The sequence below is a fragment of the Lepisma saccharinum genome, chromosome 2 (assembly GCF_977018435.1).
Source record: "Lepisma saccharinum chromosome 2, izLepSacc3.1, whole genome shotgun sequence".
Lineage (NCBI taxonomy): Eukaryota > Metazoa > Arthropoda > Insecta > Zygentoma > Lepismatidae > Lepisma > Lepisma saccharinum.
Window position 1 is genome coordinate 32,485,385 of NC_139230.1, and position 16,928 is coordinate 32,502,312.

Sequence of the window (16,928 nt, forward strand, 5' to 3'; positions counted from 1 at the left end):
ACCTATTGGAGGGGGTACATTAGACGTTAATTACGACTAAAGGGTACAATGAGAAAAAGTTTGAGAACCGCGGAACTATCGTCACGATATTTTTGGCGAAATATATCGTGTCGGCGATATATCGTCACGATATATCGCGATATTAAATTTCCGATATCGTCCATTCCTAGAAAATACTTAGTGGTAAATTTTTGGCAGCTCCACTGCTAATAGTGCCGTCTGCGTCAATTTACTGTCAGCTCTCTGAACTGTACTAACTAAAAGATGTAACGTTGTCTGTTCCACGCAAGGTGGTGCTCAAGGACCTCGCACGGTTTGGAGGACTCTCTCGTTTAAAATTCTTTTTATCTTATTTATGCTTGAAAGGTATAAAATTCAGGGTCAAAAGTCGCCTCGACACGCCCTGTATGTCAAGAAGGCCCACCAATAAAATTGAAGGCTACGTAGGTCCAAGCCAAAGATCCTACTGCAACCACCTCTGCAGTCAACAGTGTCTCATCAATAATACCTTGAGATTTTTCTATCGAGGCTGTGTCCTTAGTTGTGGGGAGAGCACCTGGAATGGGCATAAATGATAAGATGGCTGGGTGATACATGACTAATATAGATGACGTATGAACGAAGCGAAATGATGATAGAATCCCTCCCTCCGTAAAGGCGACCCTATACAGGAGAAGTTAATCAAAAGTTATTTTCAAAAATGCCAAATTTGAAAAGGCGTAAGAGAGAGTAAGGACGACATTCAAAGGAAGCAGATTAACATCTAACACATTTCAAATGAACTATTCATACTATTCTGGGAACGATTGCATAAATATTTATTACATCGTTGTATGGATTGCTTAATATGTATTTTAAAAACACTAATCAGAAATTATTTTCCTTCAGAGTGGAGAATTAACGTCAGAATTTTTTTATTATGTTTTATCACGGGCCCAAACTTTTTAACATGATAGAATATGATATTTAATGGCATGTTTGGAATGATGTGTAATACAAATGACATTCAAAGACAATACAAACTAACTCGCAAACAGGAATTTCTTACGAAATTATTTGGCGTTGGCGTTCTAAGAATAAGCAAGTTTCTGGAACTCCATTGTTCTAATAAGTGTCAAGCATAAGCAACTGGCGATATCTAAACGGAAAGCAATTCATAGACAATATATGTTAATGTAAAATTCCGGTTATTGTTATAAGTTTACTACGAACACAAACAATACGGTAGTATTGTTAATACGTCTGACTTAAGTGTCAGATCTGTCACTGGCTAAAGAAACGTAATGTGACTAAATCTAACCATTTCGTCACTTCGTCACACTACTGACGTCAAAACTTTTGTGGTAGTGCATTTCCATTCGTGTGGTGGATGTGAAGCTTACCAGGTGCTTGAAGACAGCTCAGCTCTATCACAAAAATGCTATTTTACGACCAGGCGATGCCAAGGATCATTGAGAGGCCGTCTAACTTCTCCACTGGTAAGTCCATTTCATCGTTTTCATTTTTGGCAACGAAACACTTCTCTTTCTAATCAACCTTGTTATCCGACTTGGAGAGACTATATATTCAACGTACAAAGATCTTCGAAATATTCACGCGGAATTGCGCAGATGACAAAATTAATTTTCCACCTTGTGTGATTAGGAAGAGTCGTGATTTCAAATTCACATTTACATGTATTTTTTACAGTTCCGGGTCCACGTTTTCGTAAGACGAGATATAACCTTGTAACGAGCGAGAATGTCTTTCTTTTAGTTGTAAGTCCTATATGTTGCCATTGCTTCCTGCATTTGACGTTCGTTTGTAGGAATAGTGGCCAAACAGAGGGGTTTATGGCTCCTACCAAATATTCCTGTGGACACTGTTTATTGTTTAGGCTTCCTGTTCGATTGCGTACAGGGTCCAAATCTTTTAATTGGTGTATTTAATTGTAATATCGTTGCAAAATCGTAACACTGGAATTTGTCTTCACAAACCATATTTTACGAAATTCTCTACAGAAGCCAAAGGATGCGTAAATTTCAAGTGTGTTTTCACAGAACGTGGTATCCGATAAGTAAGATGTCGCCTAGAATTCAACTAACATTTCTACTTTAGCACGAACCATAAGAAATAAACTTATATTCTCACAGGTCAGTTGCGCGCCATGATGCATTTTTCGTTTGTTCTTTTGACGCCAAAGGCACGCTTTTGCCTTAGTCTGCCCCGTGCCGCCTGGTCTGTCGCACAAGCGCAGGAAATTATTATTTTTTATTTCAGAATGCAGTGGAAAGTGGCTACAGTGCAAAAGGCATACTTGTAAGGGTACATCGCCAATAGTACAGGCGGCAGTACAGGGCTGTGTCAGCGAAAATAAATAATGTCGTCCAATCGGCCACTTCAGTTACCAAAGCTTTCCACACAACTGTTGTTAGCGGCAATTGTCTGTACGTTAAGCTTTTTTTAATCTTTCAGGCTCTCTGTGACTCACAATAGAACATTTGTGTGACAAGGAAAGTGTTTTTATCTTATTAGTGCTCCTAGTGTTTCTCGCAGATTTTCTACCGAGTTCGAAGCTTCAATTCATTGTTTGCAACCAACACCAGTTCGCCTTCCAGAGCATACGACCTTAGAAAGTTGCACCTCCTCCTGAACCAATAAACCAGTAGTCCCAAAGGACAGTAACTGTTTAGAAATAACAGTTTCAAAATTCAAACGACAATCGGTTCTGGACACTAGATTGTAAGGGAAGAGAAGAAAAAGATCATTATGGAAAATCCTGTCTCACAAACCAGTGGCTAAGTCAAGTGGTAGATCTCGTGTTTCGAAGTAGCAGGTTCAAACAGAAGGTCTTGTTCTTCTTGTGGAATTGTGATTGTTCAGTCACCTGGAAGTTAACTTGAAGTTCTGTGTATTTGATATCAGGCACTGACCAATACAAAGTGTGTACTGCAGCAGCAAGACAATAATAGTTCCAGAGATGTCCAGGATAACATAACGGATGAGGACGATATCAAAATTCTGCCACACTCAACCTACGGCTCTGACCTCCTGACATCAAATTTTCAACTCTTCCAGTATATGCTCCACATTTTCCAAGGACTGTGCTTAAGGTAGTGTGAAATTTCTCGAAAGGGGTCCGCGAATTTTTGGCATCCAAACGGACCAAGTGGTCTTGTTGTTGTGGAATTGTTGATTTTAAGTCCACTTTATGCACAGAAAAGCTAATCGGGACTGAACCTACAGTTTAAAGTGGGATCCGAACCACTATGTGACCTCCACCGGGTATCGAATCCGGGACCCCTTGATTACAAGGCGACGACACTACCACTGCGCCATCGGGGAGTCCTGGACCAAATGGTCTTGTCACGGAATAAAAAATTAAGAAACATAGGATAAAACCATATCAAGTGAAGACATTTATTCCAGGAATGAATATTTGTAAGCAGAACAGATATTCTTAGAAAATCGACTAGTTGAATTCTGGAAATATTTTCAAGGTTTCGAGAGATAATGCCACTCTCATCATCTGAGCACAAGTGCAGTCGCAAAGCGTCAACTTGGAATATTATATATATATATATATATATATATATTGCACAATGCTGGTTCCACAGTCCACGTATTATAAGCTAAGGTTACTTTGTGCGGTTTCTTCGCTCTTATCGGTATCCGCTATCGCCTTTCCTCGTCGTTCTCTCACTTTCCACAAATATGTCCCCACTCGTTGCACTATCTCACTTACGATTCCTCTTCTATCTTCTACCACTTCCATTATTTCCCTCCCTGTAACGTTCTTAACCCACTTGTCTCGCAAATCACGCGTAGAGGGGCAGGCAGATAGCAGATGCTCGTCCGTCTCTCCCTCCCCGCACAAAGAGCATATCGTTTCCCCTGCTTCATTCTTCATTTTTACTTGTTTCCAACCCCCCAATCTGAACCATGCTAACCCCCCCCTTTCTTTTTTGCCTACTAAATTTATGTATCTTGCTTTGCCCCATTCCCTTGATTTCAGTTGGTTCCTTAGTGAAATCTTCGTCTTGCAGTCGGCTAGTATTTCTTGTCTGTCTATGTCCAGCAGTCTCTCTCTCTGATTTGGTTTTCTACTGATGTATCTACCCTACCTTCCGTTTCCCACACCCACCCCATCCCAATAGAGTACAACATGTTTTTTATATCCCTCGCTCAGTTCCGTGTATTTTCTTCTCTTACTTGCATTATCAGACAATGGCCCTTCAGTGTCGTGTTACCCTCCCTTGCCAGCTGGAGCCAATAATTTAAAGCTCTCATCCGAGCTTGTACTGTATCTCTGTTTAGACCTAGTTCTTTAAGTACTCCCCAATTGGCAGTGCTTCTACTTACACACATCACTTTTTTATAGAATTCTGTTTAGATGCTTGTGACTATGCTCCCCCCTCTAGCCCCCCACAATTCAACCCCATAGTTTATGGTTCTGGTTACTACTGACTTGTACAAACTCTGAATCACCGAGAACGGCATTTGAGGTACTTTATATGGTACGTATTACTTGGTCTATTGCGAGCTTTGATTTGCTTTTCTTTCTGTATATGTTGCGTCCAACTTCCAGTCATAGAGAATGTTACTCCCAAGTATGTGAAACACTTGACAGGTTCAATTACTTCCCCCACGTAATTCCATTTTTCTTGTTTACTGAAAGTATACCCATTTTTGAAAGCTGCGATTTTCGTTTTTTTAATGTTAACTGTCATTTTGTATTTTTGGCACCCCTCGTATATGCTATTTAGTCCCCTTTGTAGCCCCTCTATTCTCCGACATGATTACTATATCGTCAGCATACAAGAGTACAGGTATCTCTAGCTCCCCTATAGATGGGGTTGTGTCCTGCTCCCTTGGTATTTCGTTCGCCACCCAATCTATGAAAAGATAAAATGAAATTGGCGACATTGTTTTAACCCAGTGTGGGAGGGTTGTAATGATGATACTCTGTGGCCATCGCATCTCACACAGAGTTGTACGTTTTCATATATGGGTTGTAGCGCCCTTATCATGAGCGCCGACATTCCTTTTTCTTGCAATTTCCCCCAGAAAACACCCCTGTGAACTTTGTCAAACGCCTTCTCGTAATCGATGAAGCACACGTACATTTTTTTCGTTTCTCTTTTATTCGCCCAAGTACTAATGTGTGCAGTATGAATGTATTATCTAGGGTACTATGCCCTTTCCTAAATCCTGCTTGCAACGGGGAAATTTTATCAAATATTTCTGTCCACTTTTGTATTCTACGATTTAAAATGTGCGTATATATTTTGTTCCATATTGGAAGCGAAAATTGCCTAAAATCGCCCCGCGTCGCTCCTATCCCCTTTGCCTTTGTATATAGGACAGATTATTGATGTAGCTCAATCCATTGGAAAATATCCCTCTTTGAAAATCTTGTCTAGTAGTCTAGGGTTATTTTCTAACATATTCCTGTCTTCTCCCATTGCTGTAAAGAAATCCGTTCCGATACAGTCCAGCCCAGCCGCTTTCCCTTTTCTCAGTTTCATAATTGCCATTCTTAGCTCATCTACTCGTATATCTTCATCAAGTATCGGTATGTACTGTAGTACGCATTTGGGGGTGGGATATTCACGGTGTATGTAGCGGACCAATTTGGAGTCGTTCCCGTTGCCTTCCCGCTTTAAAATGTAGCCTACAAAGAGGTTTAGAAATGAAAAAAATACCGTAATGGAAATACTTATATTATTACTGTGAATATCTTGCACGACATATTCAAGTTCTACAAATCGAGATCGATGCATAGAACGCTGCTCTGGATCAGATTCCACCGTTAGCGCCTTGACAGGTTTTTCCTTAGGAAAATCACAGCGTGCTACGACGCTAGGGGTCTCGGGTTCGAATCCTGGGCTGGGCATGGGTGCTCTTTGTGAGTGTCCCTTCATCAAATTCATCATATCATCACTCATCCCCATCTTCGCGATTAGCCAAAAGTGGAAGAAAAACAAAGTAAAGTAAACCAAATCATTAACAATAACAAGTTTGAGGAAAATGGACTATGTATTGATCAAATTAATGTTAAGAGTCTCAGGCGTAAAAACTTGATAACCCACACTCCATTTAAAATCGAGTTAACATTGCATTCTCTTGCTGCACAGTCTAAAATGGCTGTACGACAGTGAATAAAGTTCCTTCAGTAGCCGATAATAGCCAGAAGCACACGGGAACATCTGTGCAACAATAATGCAATGGACGAATTTTCACCTGAGTTTTTCTCTGTTTCTTGTCTAATACAAGCATCATAATTAGAAGGAATGCTTGACAGAAAAATTATCACATTTTTTTTCTATGATACTTATTTCGTTCGTTCCTAATGTTGTCAAAATGACAGTCAGGCAAATATTTTAAATTGAAAACTTTAATTTGTACAAATACTTTCAAACTCACTGTGGATGGCACTAAGACGAGACGAGAGTTTGCAAATTCTCGCTCTCGTAGTCAATTTTAAATACCTGAGCCGTTCTGGGTCTCGTCTCGATTTCATCCTGGAGTCTCGAAAACATACCATAAGCAACCTATACATAGTCGGGATGCACAACCTTTTACTGCGTATGAAAGCCGTTAAAATTAAAAATCTTTTATTAACAACTTTTTTTTCTGTTTGATGTCTCGTTTCGAAGCTACGAGTTCTTGGGAAACATAATTTTATCCACAAATGGATTAACTTTTCAATTAGGATGGTCAAATATATGACGCCCCATAAATAATCAGTTAACACAGCCCTACTACATGGTATAAATAAGTTATATATTAAAGAATTTTGGTTTGTGTGAAAAATTATCCAATACTAGAATGATACACGAGTCTCTGACTGTAAATCTTCATCTCGTCTAGATTGTACAGAAGTCTGTCTCGTTCTCGGTCTCGTTGCAACACTTCTCGCATAGCATGGTCTCCTTCTTGTATTGATTTTTAAATACATCTATGTATTTAATATTCACTGCGTTAGTGCTGTTTTCTGCCGCAAAGGATTTGTTGGCGCTGTTAAATGTTTGGAGGAAGGAAGTACCTAAATAAGGCGACTAATTTCAAGTTTAACAAATGTTAAATATTCCGCCTTGGTTTATACCAAAGTCATCTGGTTCCGTTCGGTTTGGTTTAGGCTGTGTGTGGCTAAGTGAAGATAAGGCCGAAATTCATGGAGGAGTGGTTAACACAGCAAGCTACGACGTCTCGGGTCCCGGCCAGGATCTCTGCCTGGTCATGGGTGTTCTTTGTGAGTGTCCTTTCATCATATCATCCATCACTCGTCCTCTTCGTCGCGATAAACCAAAAGTGACAGAAAAGTAGCGCTAAATAACAATAATCATTATCAAATTGAAGTCGGGCATAATCGCTGAGATGAAATAGAATTTTAATTACATTTTAGAGAGTTATGAAGTATGTTGGAATATTAAGCGAGAAACGTGTCGTTGATACCTTGTGTGTTGCTTCTGCAAGGAACGCTCCCTGAGTACTTTGGAACGCAACTTAACCTGAAAGTAACCTTCTGAACTAATCTCTTAGTTACTTCAGCAAGTAACACCTTCTGAATAGCTTTCGCAAGTAACACTGAGACATTTCTACAAGTAACACACTCTGAGATACATCGACAAGTAACATCCTATGAAATGCTATCACAAGTAAGAATTTGAGTAACTTTGTGAATTAACTCTGAGTTTCTTCGGCAAGTAAATATTTGTGAGTTAATTCTGCAAGTTACGCTCTCTGAGTTAATTTGGAATGTCGAATTGTGTTGTAGTTTGTTAGTCTTGTCTGCTTAGATTATATCGTTTTCAATTGGTTGGTTTAAGGTTATATTAGGTTACGTTTGGCGAGGTGAAGTTAGGTATATTCGCAAAATTGAAATAGAATTTTCATTGAATACTAGAGATTTGTGAGATATGTTCTGGTTATTTGAGTTTAGTGCTCTTCACCCAATGAATGAATTATTATCAATAATATGCGAGATACATAGTTGAGTGGAGTTGGATTGGATCAGGTTTGGTTTTGTCGGGGTAGGTGGGGCAGGTGTAGGTAGCTTCTCTGATTTACGTCAGCATATATTTTCCTCCGAGTTACTTAGACAACTAACACTCGGATATTTGGCAAGTAACACGCACTTAGTTACTTTGGTAGCAAACTTTCAGATTTGGGCATGCAATAAACGGAGATATTTTTGGAAGCAACAAACTCTGAAATAGGTTGCTTTCTCACTCTGAGTTACTGAGTGACATATTTCGGCAAGTACCAGTCTCTGAGATACACTGACAAGTAACATTCGTTGACATGTTATCTAAAGTTATCTAAGTAACTCTGCGAAGTAACAATCTGTGAATTACTTCGGCAAGTAAACCGTTTTGAGTTACTTCGCCAAGTAAATATTTCTGATTTATATCTGCAAGTAACGCCCTCTCAGTTAATTCAGCAACTTGGGTTGGGTTTTGTGAGCTTAGATTGGAACCCATACAACTATTTTGTTAAAATTTGGCTTATGTTGACTACGTAAAAATAGGCATACTAACTGAATTGAAACAGAATACGTGTTAATTGAATTTCAGAACATTGTTAGGTATATTGTATCGTGCTTTATCATATGCACAATGCGTGAATGTACTATTACCGATACTAGAAGAGAAACATGATGGATCGATAGCGTTGGGTTTGGAACCACTATGTGCTTCCACCAGGTATCGAACCCGGGACCCCTTAATTACAAGGCAAGGATGCTACCACTGCCCCATCGTGGAGGCCCTATTTTTATTATTATTATTATTATTATTATTTCATTTGTACTTTATTTTGTGAATAATAGCATGGGCTACACATGGCAAAAAATTCCTATGGGCGGCAAAAATTCCCATGGGCGCCAAAAAAGTCACATGCACGGAACACGGCCGTTGTATGTGAAACAAATGAACTTGGATCTGGGAGACTTAAAGATAGTCATATTAAAAGAGGCCATCGAGGAGACTGGTGTGAGTGACGTAATTAAGGACAAGGTAGTAGCTTATTTAAAGAGAGCTATCGGATTCGAAACGTAACAAAAGTCGTAAATTTGGGACGGGAGACATGTGGGAAGATTTAGAACCTGCGTCTGTCGAAGCAACTCTTTCTTGCACCTCCGAAAGCGTCGGTGCCCCAGGCTGCTCATTGTGTGTTCAAAACAAAACAAAAAACATACAGTCAATTTTGATAAATATACAAGTAAAAAAGGAATTTCGATTTCGGAAGGGATTCGGAAGGGATTACCTAACTGGTTGTGCTCACTCAACTAATAGTATTGGTCTTTTTCATTATAGTATTTGTCACTGTTTGTGTAACGAAATTATCAGTGACGTCAGTTAGCATTTTTCGGATATGAACATTCAAGATGTAGCATGTATATTTTCAACGTTAGAGCTCCCGCGTAGATAAATTGTTAGTGCTCATGCCTGTTGTGCGAGATGTCCCTGGTTGTAAACCCTGTGTGAGCAAAATTTCGCCTTTCGACCCAGCACACATGGAGTGAGTGCTGCTTGAGAGTAATACTACTTCACATCAGTCGCAAGAACACAGCGGCAATGGGGCTCGATGCACTGACCAGGTGTTGATCAAAGAAAAGACGATTGGCAGAACTTGGTCCTCAAATAGCTGTTGTCCCACGGAGCAACAATTAATCGAAGCACAGGGTATTTAATGGTGTCATATTCTGCTCAATGCGTTTCGAGATATAATAGGGATATACATAGTTCTGTTTTTCTTACTTTATTTTACTTATAACCCGTGGCTCGACAGCTCTGGAAGGGCCTAGGCCGATCACCCGGCTGCCAGTCTCCCTCCCACAATCCTACCTAGAGGTGTGGAGATCTTCAACTGGTAATGGGGTGACGTGGGTTCAGCACGTCGAACCCCAGCCATTATAGGATATTTCCGAGGCCGGGTTACGCTACTCACTCGTAGCTCCAAATTTTCCTCACAATGGTGGGTTGCCACCGGTCCTATACTTAGGCCGAGAACCCAGAGACTGAACCCAGGTGGACTCGAACCCATGCCGTCCCGCAGTCGGAGCCCAAAAAGCACAGCGCCTTAGACCGCATGGCGACCACACTTTATTTACTTAACATAGCTTTTATTTGATCTTCTTTAAACTAATTGTGAACATGGGTACAAATGCTGATTATAATAAAATGGTAAAGAGACGCACACAGAGAAAAACCCTCTCCTGGCCAGGACTCGAACCTAAAACTTCGGTGGCGACTGGCGAGATCGTGAGTCGATCACTAAACACGATCTGTCACTGAGGTGGCAAATAAAACCTTCAAACGCTCACTTCTCATCTTCAAAAGCAAAAATTTAGAAGACAGTTCGAATGACTACACATTCTTAGTACACCCTTGTATCAATGTCTAATCATTCCATGTCTGGTTGTATTTAATAACATTGGAAATCCGCAAAAACAAATACCCATGCTACGGGTAGATATTAGAATATGTAATTGGTCGTTAATGACGTCTTGGCCTGAATGGCTAGACCTAAGCAGAGATGCCAACCTTTGCACAATGGTGCTAAATTTAGCACCGTTTGAACTTCGTTGGCACCTAGAACCTTGTATTTGGCTTAATGGTGACATCTAGAATCATCTGCGCGTCCCTGAGAGACAGACGAATTAATTTTATTTATTTTTTTATCCGCAGATCTTACTTCTCCGGCCAACATGTTTCAACCAAAAGGTAGTGTATCTACCCAGGAGCACGTTCTGTTCCATCCCCTTCTTGTAATCGTTTATTTTTTAATCCTCCATTATTTAGCTAACGGGAAACATTTTATTGTTGTAAATTGGTATAAAGTAGAGGTCACAAATTCAACAAGCAGGCCGCCGTTCCTAGTCGTCGATTTTTTACAAACGTTTCTCAATCACTCATGTATTGAACCTATTGCATTAGTTAAACCATTGTAATTAGTATAATGGAGGAAATTCCCAATATTGTTTAACTATAGTAATGCAAGTTTACAACTCCAAAATAGATGCACAAATTGAACTTAGAACTATAGTCATCCTAAAATAATTATTAAAAAAATAATAGTTATTATTATATAATATATTAATAATAAATAAATAATAATAATAATAATAAATTTTCTTTATTCAGCGGGCGAGGTTCAGCCAAGGGCTGCTCTGCCACCTAACCCTTGTCAATATGAGAATACATATGAGATGATTATAAACTTATGGAGCAGTAAGCTAAACGTAAAATAATAATAATAATAATAATAATAAAAATAAAAAATGAAGAAGGAAAAAAATACATAGGAATTAGTTGCATACAAAAAAAGTGTAACTAGAAATAAAAAAGACAATACTAATAATAATACAATAATACAATTCCTTATAGTGAGTGACTTGATACCTTCAGTATGTGCCCCGACTCTGCCATTGTTCCATTAACAGCAGATCTTTTATTTTACCTTTAAAATATAATGGGTTGTTTACACTAGCGATATTTGCAGGCAATGCATTCCATGCTTTGGGAGTCGAAAAGGAGAAAGACGATTTGTAGGCCGTGGTAGAGTGATGGGGTAAATCGAAGTTGTTCCGCTTACGGGTAACATACTGATGGATTTCCCTACGGGATTGCATCTTCTCAAACAGGTATTGCGGTTTACCTTCTGTCAGTATGCGGCGTATAAAACAGAGATAGTGCAACTTCCTTCTGTTTGCCATGGTAAGAACCTGATTATTATTTAAGAATGGAAGAATATGATCGGATCTTTTTGCTTGAAAAATGTATCGGAAGCAGGCATTTTGCACCATTTGTATTTTTTTACTGAGCTTTTGCGAGAGTTGAGGGCCGTAAACATTATCACAATAGTCGAACAATGGGTAGATTAATGCTTGGATGAGTCTTAGCTTGCATTCCGCAGGGAGGAAGTCACGGAAACGATTCAGATTCCTAAGTGTTCCATAAGCTTTCCTACATTGCGTCTTTACATGTTCTGTCCAATCAAAAATTTCGTCAAAAATCAGACCAAGATTTTTAGCAGTGTTATTCCTGACAATGGGCAAATTGTTTATTTTGAGCTCGAACTTAATATTTTTAATTAACGACCTTGAATAATTAGAACCAATGATCATGAAAGTGGATTTTTCTGGATTTATTTTAAGACCGTTAGATACACACCAGTTACTGACGATGTTCAAGTCAGAATTTAGTGACTGAAGCTTATGTTCCAACGAAGCGTAATGATCTGAGAAATATAACTGGGTATCGTCTGCGTAAAAATGTGGAGTGAAGAATTTTATAACTTGCTGCAAATCTGCAGTGTAAAGGGCGAAGAGGAGGGGGCCTAATATCGATCCTTGCGGCACGCCTGCTTTCAGCGTTATAGGTTGAGACGCGTGAGATGGTGAATTATGTAATACGACCCTTTGACGTCTGTTAAATAGATATGTTTGAAACCAGTTTAATGTTGAAGGAGAAAACTTGTAATATTTAAGTTTGGCTAATAATAAGTCATGCTGCACAGTGTCAAAAGCCTTACTGAGATCCAGAAGTACTAAAATAGTGACTTGCTGTTTATCAATGGCATAGAGAATATCATCCACAACTTTAGCAAGAGCAGTGGCTGTGCTGTGTTTCTCACGAAATCCGGATTGCAGCGGGGGAAACGTAGTTTAACGTCTGGGAATGCACTATTTTCTCGAGTACTTTAGATAGCACAGGCAAAAGACTGATAGGCCTAAAGTCATTGTAAGAAGTGGCGATCTGCTTTTTCTGAAGTGGCAGGATTCGTGCTTCTTTCCACATTTCAGGAAAGACGCCACTGGAAAGAGAGGAGTTAATGACGTGCGTTAGCGGAGAAAAAACATAAGGCAAAGAAAGTTTGAGCATTTTAGTGCTGATACCATCTACTCCAAAACTATTTGAGCGTGTGCTATAAATAGTTCTATGTACATCTTTTTCAGTTACCTCAGTAAAGTTAAAATACTGTTCAGCGGTGGAACAGGTTTTGTTCTCGAAATGCTTTATTTGCTGAGCCTTAAGTGGAGGAGGAATTTCAGATTCATTGCAAATTTTACCAAAATGGTTATTAACAGCATCTAAATCTTCAGTGGTACTTATGAGCGAGAATGTATTATCGTGAGACTTTTTATTGTTAACAATACCCAATTGTTTCAACTATTCCATGTTTCTCTCCGGTTTAAATTTTTCCCGCCAAATTTGAAGGTAAGATAACATTTCTTTTCTTGTCTTATGACAGTTGTTGTAAAGTTCCGGAGTTCTTTATATTGTTGCCAGTCGCTTGGATTGTTCGAACGTTTGAACTTTCGTAGTGCGTTATCTCTGATTCGCATCAACAATTTAACATTACTGGTGATCCACGGTGCATTTTTCTTATTGTGTTTTACGATTTTTAGAGGTGCGTGCGTGTCAAAAACATTTTGTATATTTGAGGTCAATATAATAATAATAAAAGTAAAAATGAATCCTAGCACAATTTAGTAGCATTTAGCATAACTTCAGCGTTTAATCAGCACTTTTTCTGATCGGGAAGTTGGCAACGCTGGACCTAAGTGCGAAACGGAAATATGCAGTGGTCGTGTGACAAATGACGAATTAGTTGTTTTTTTTTCTGGAGAGTTATTTTAACGGTTTTACGTGTCGGTTGCAGTTTATTTCTTGATGATAGTGAATTAGAAACAGTTGAAGTGATGCGTGTGCGTTTGATTGCAATTATAACGCTTATGGGTCGGAAACGGCGAGTGTTCATAGAGTCTTAGGTTGTACGTGGAGGAATAGCATTGCAAGGATTTCCAGGAGGCTTGTGGTGACTCATCTCTTCCGTGCCGTGGACAGAAGGGCGAGGGCATTTCAAGGTGGCTGTGAATGAGACGCAAAACTCATGGCGCAGGACTCCTTTGCACCCTAAGTGTTCAGTTCAGTACGATGGAATGTGATCTTCACATGTTCGGAATGATACGTAGTGGAATTCAAAGACAACACAAGTAAACTAGACAAACAGTAATTTTGAATTTTATGATTTGTGCGTTGTCATTCTAAATATGAGCAAGCTTCCAGAATCCTATTGTTCTAAGCAGTAGGTGATATGTAAACAGAAAGGAGTGCATAAACAAGAGAGGATAGTATAAAGTTGCAGTTTGTTGTTATCTGCTTATCACGCAAACATAGACAATAAGTCGTTATTCATAATACGTAATGTGCAAGAATCTGGACTGTGATTAGTTCAAGAATTTTCATGTGGCAAAAACCATTACGTCATTTCTGTTGCAACCCTTGAGTGTTGTGGTTAAGCGTTACCATTTGTGTGGTGGTTGTGAATCTTACCAAGTGCTTGAAGATTTGGTTCAGCTCTATCTCACAGGTGCTGTTTTGCGAAGAAGCGATGCCAAGGGACATTGAAGAGCGGTATAACTTGTGTCCTAGTAAGTCTATTTCTTAGTTATCTTTATTGGCAAAGAAAAACTTCTCTTTCTAATCAACATTGTCATCCGACTTGGAGAAACATCTAAATCAACATGTGAAGAACTTCCTAATTTTCTCGCAGAATGATTTTTATTTTAGTCTAGGGTGTTGGGGTCGTGTAAATATGGCGTAGACTGGAGAATAAGTTGTTTTCCTCGTGTGACTAGAAAGAGTTGTGTTTTCAAATGAACATTTAGGACATGTATTTTTTTACAGTTGCAAGACCAGGATTTTCGCAAAACGAGATACAAGAATAACGAGGAAGGATGTCTTCCTTTTAGTTCTCAGTTCTACATTTGACATTCATTTTTAGGAATGATGGGGAAGAAGGAGATGCTTGTGGCCACTACGAAACATTCCTGGATACTTTACTTATTTCTAGTCTGGCATATTTAGGGTTGCCAGACGTCCTGTTTTTCCCGGACATGTCCTACATTTTAGCCTTATGCCCGGCTTCCGGGAGGAATTTGAAAATTATCATAAATGTACTACATTTTGATCGTCACATAATATTAATTGTGAAAATACGTGTTTCAGTTGAACAAAAAGAAATCATACAAGTAAGTCTATGGACTGCGTTCCCAAACTCAATGGTGAAATTTATTTTGATTCAGTTTTGTCCAAAAAGAAAAGAAAAGTTTCTGCTAGAACAAAAACGGAAGGAATTAATGAACAAGCTTTTTGGGCCACATTCTGATGATGCCACTGTTCAATACCTTAGAAAATTTCTTGCCTTGGAGTTTATACTGATGGAACAAGGTGTTTCCCATTCTTATTGAATATTTTGATTGTAACGCAGGGCCCCTGCAGGGGGTATAGAGAACAAAGATGTTGAATTAAACAATACTCAAGATGAAACTTCTGTAACCATTTCAAATTACGGTAATTGCTGAATATTTGTTTGCCATTCCAGGTCATAATATGAAAGTACGTACTTTCATTACCATCAGCACAACGGAATCATGGGATATTTTTTTTTTCAAAAAGTCTGTAAAAAGTTTGGTACTGGGGTTCAGTATAACTTCAAGGAGTTTGATTGTTCAGTCTCTCATAAATATACGTATTTTGACTAAACCTAACATTCTGATAAAAAATGGCTCCTCTGAGAAGTACAAGTTAAAACATGTGTAGTGAGAAGTGTATTGTTTAGTATTGATTATAAATTTGGAAAATTTGCATTTAAGAATTCATTAAGAAATCATATTTTTTTTAAGGTGAAAAGTGTAAATTTTATATTAATTTCTAAGGTGTTCTAGAAATGTGTATTATTTATTGTGAATGTTTTGTGTCCTACATTTTGACTTAAAGTCCTACATTTTGGGACATTATGTCCTACTTTTCTCTTATAGCGATCTGATAACCCTAGGCATATTGGATTGCGTACAGGATCTAAAACTTTAAAATGGTGTACCTAATGATAAAATGCCTACAAGAGTTGAATAATCTTCAAAACTGTACCATGAACATTTTTCTTCACAAATCATATTCGAGATTTTCTACAAAAGGCAACGGTTGCGTAACTTTAAGGATACTTTCTCAAAAGTGGCAACGGACACGCGAGATGTTGCCTAGCATTTGAGTGACATATTACTTGAGCTCAAATCGTAACAAATATATTCGTATTCGTGTCCTTATCACCTGAGACTGTTTGTCGCGCAAGTTCAGTAATGTTTTTTTTTCCAGAATGCAAGGGGAAGTGGCTATATGGCAAAAGGCTTACCTGTACCGCTTTCCCGACAAAAGAGCAAAGGACATTACAGGGCTGTGTCAGTGAAGAAAATCACGTCATCGAACCGACCATTGCTGTTACCAAAGCTACCGCACTTCTGCTGATAGAGTGAATGGCAAGCATCTTACGGCTTTTTCACCTTAATGGCTTTCTGACACTCAAAACAGAATACGTGTGTTCAAGGAATGTTTGAAGCTCTGTTTGTTCAAACCATTTATGTGCGAATTCAATCTCATTGACCTTTAGACCGCCGAGCGGGTTTTCGAAAGTAGCCTCTCTCTGCCCGCCGCCTTTGCGCGCGATTTTTAAATTTTACACTTATTTCAGAAAAACGTTATATCTCGGAGACTATTTGAGCAATCTACTTCGGGTAAGTTTTGTTTTGCAGCTAGAACATCAGGACATGCAACTGTGCAGGAATCAAAACGCCAAAGCTAATAAGAGGGGTTGGGTGAGCCGCGGCCCCAATTTGCTATGAAAAATATCATAAAAATGGGACGTTTTTCACATATTCTATAATGTAATGCACCCAGGAACATGAAATGACTTTCATTCGGTTGAGAAAGGACCATTCTTTGAAAATAAGGCTAAAGTTTGCCTCCCCTTCCAAAAATAGCGGGGAAGAGGATGCAAACTACCCATTTTAATGATTTTTTCATAGAAAGTTGGGGACCGCGGCCCTCCCAACCCTTCTTATTGGCTTTGGCGTTTTGATTTCTGCACAGTTGCACGCCCTG

General features: G+C 38.9%; 1 protein-coding gene across 6 annotated transcripts in view; it reads left to right on the top strand.

Annotated features, from left to right (window-relative positions):
- Positions 1–16,928, top strand: part of LOC145983987 (uncharacterized) — an 86,028-nt gene that overhangs the window by 40,857 nt on the left and 28,243 nt on the right. For 2 of the 6 annotated variants that reach the window (XM_083117235.1, XM_083117240.1), the window contains exon 1: positions 1,350–1,478. The exons of 3 other annotated variants lie outside the window; for them this stretch is intronic. In XM_083117235.1, the coding sequence (XP_082973361.1) occupies positions 1,418–1,478 (61 nt within the window). In that variant the 5' untranslated portion in view covers positions 1,350–1,417. Of the gene's footprint in view, positions 1–1,349; positions 1,479–14,367; positions 14,423–16,928 lie in introns of those variants that run through there. One more of the 6 variants, XM_083117236.1, reaches the window with a different exon arrangement.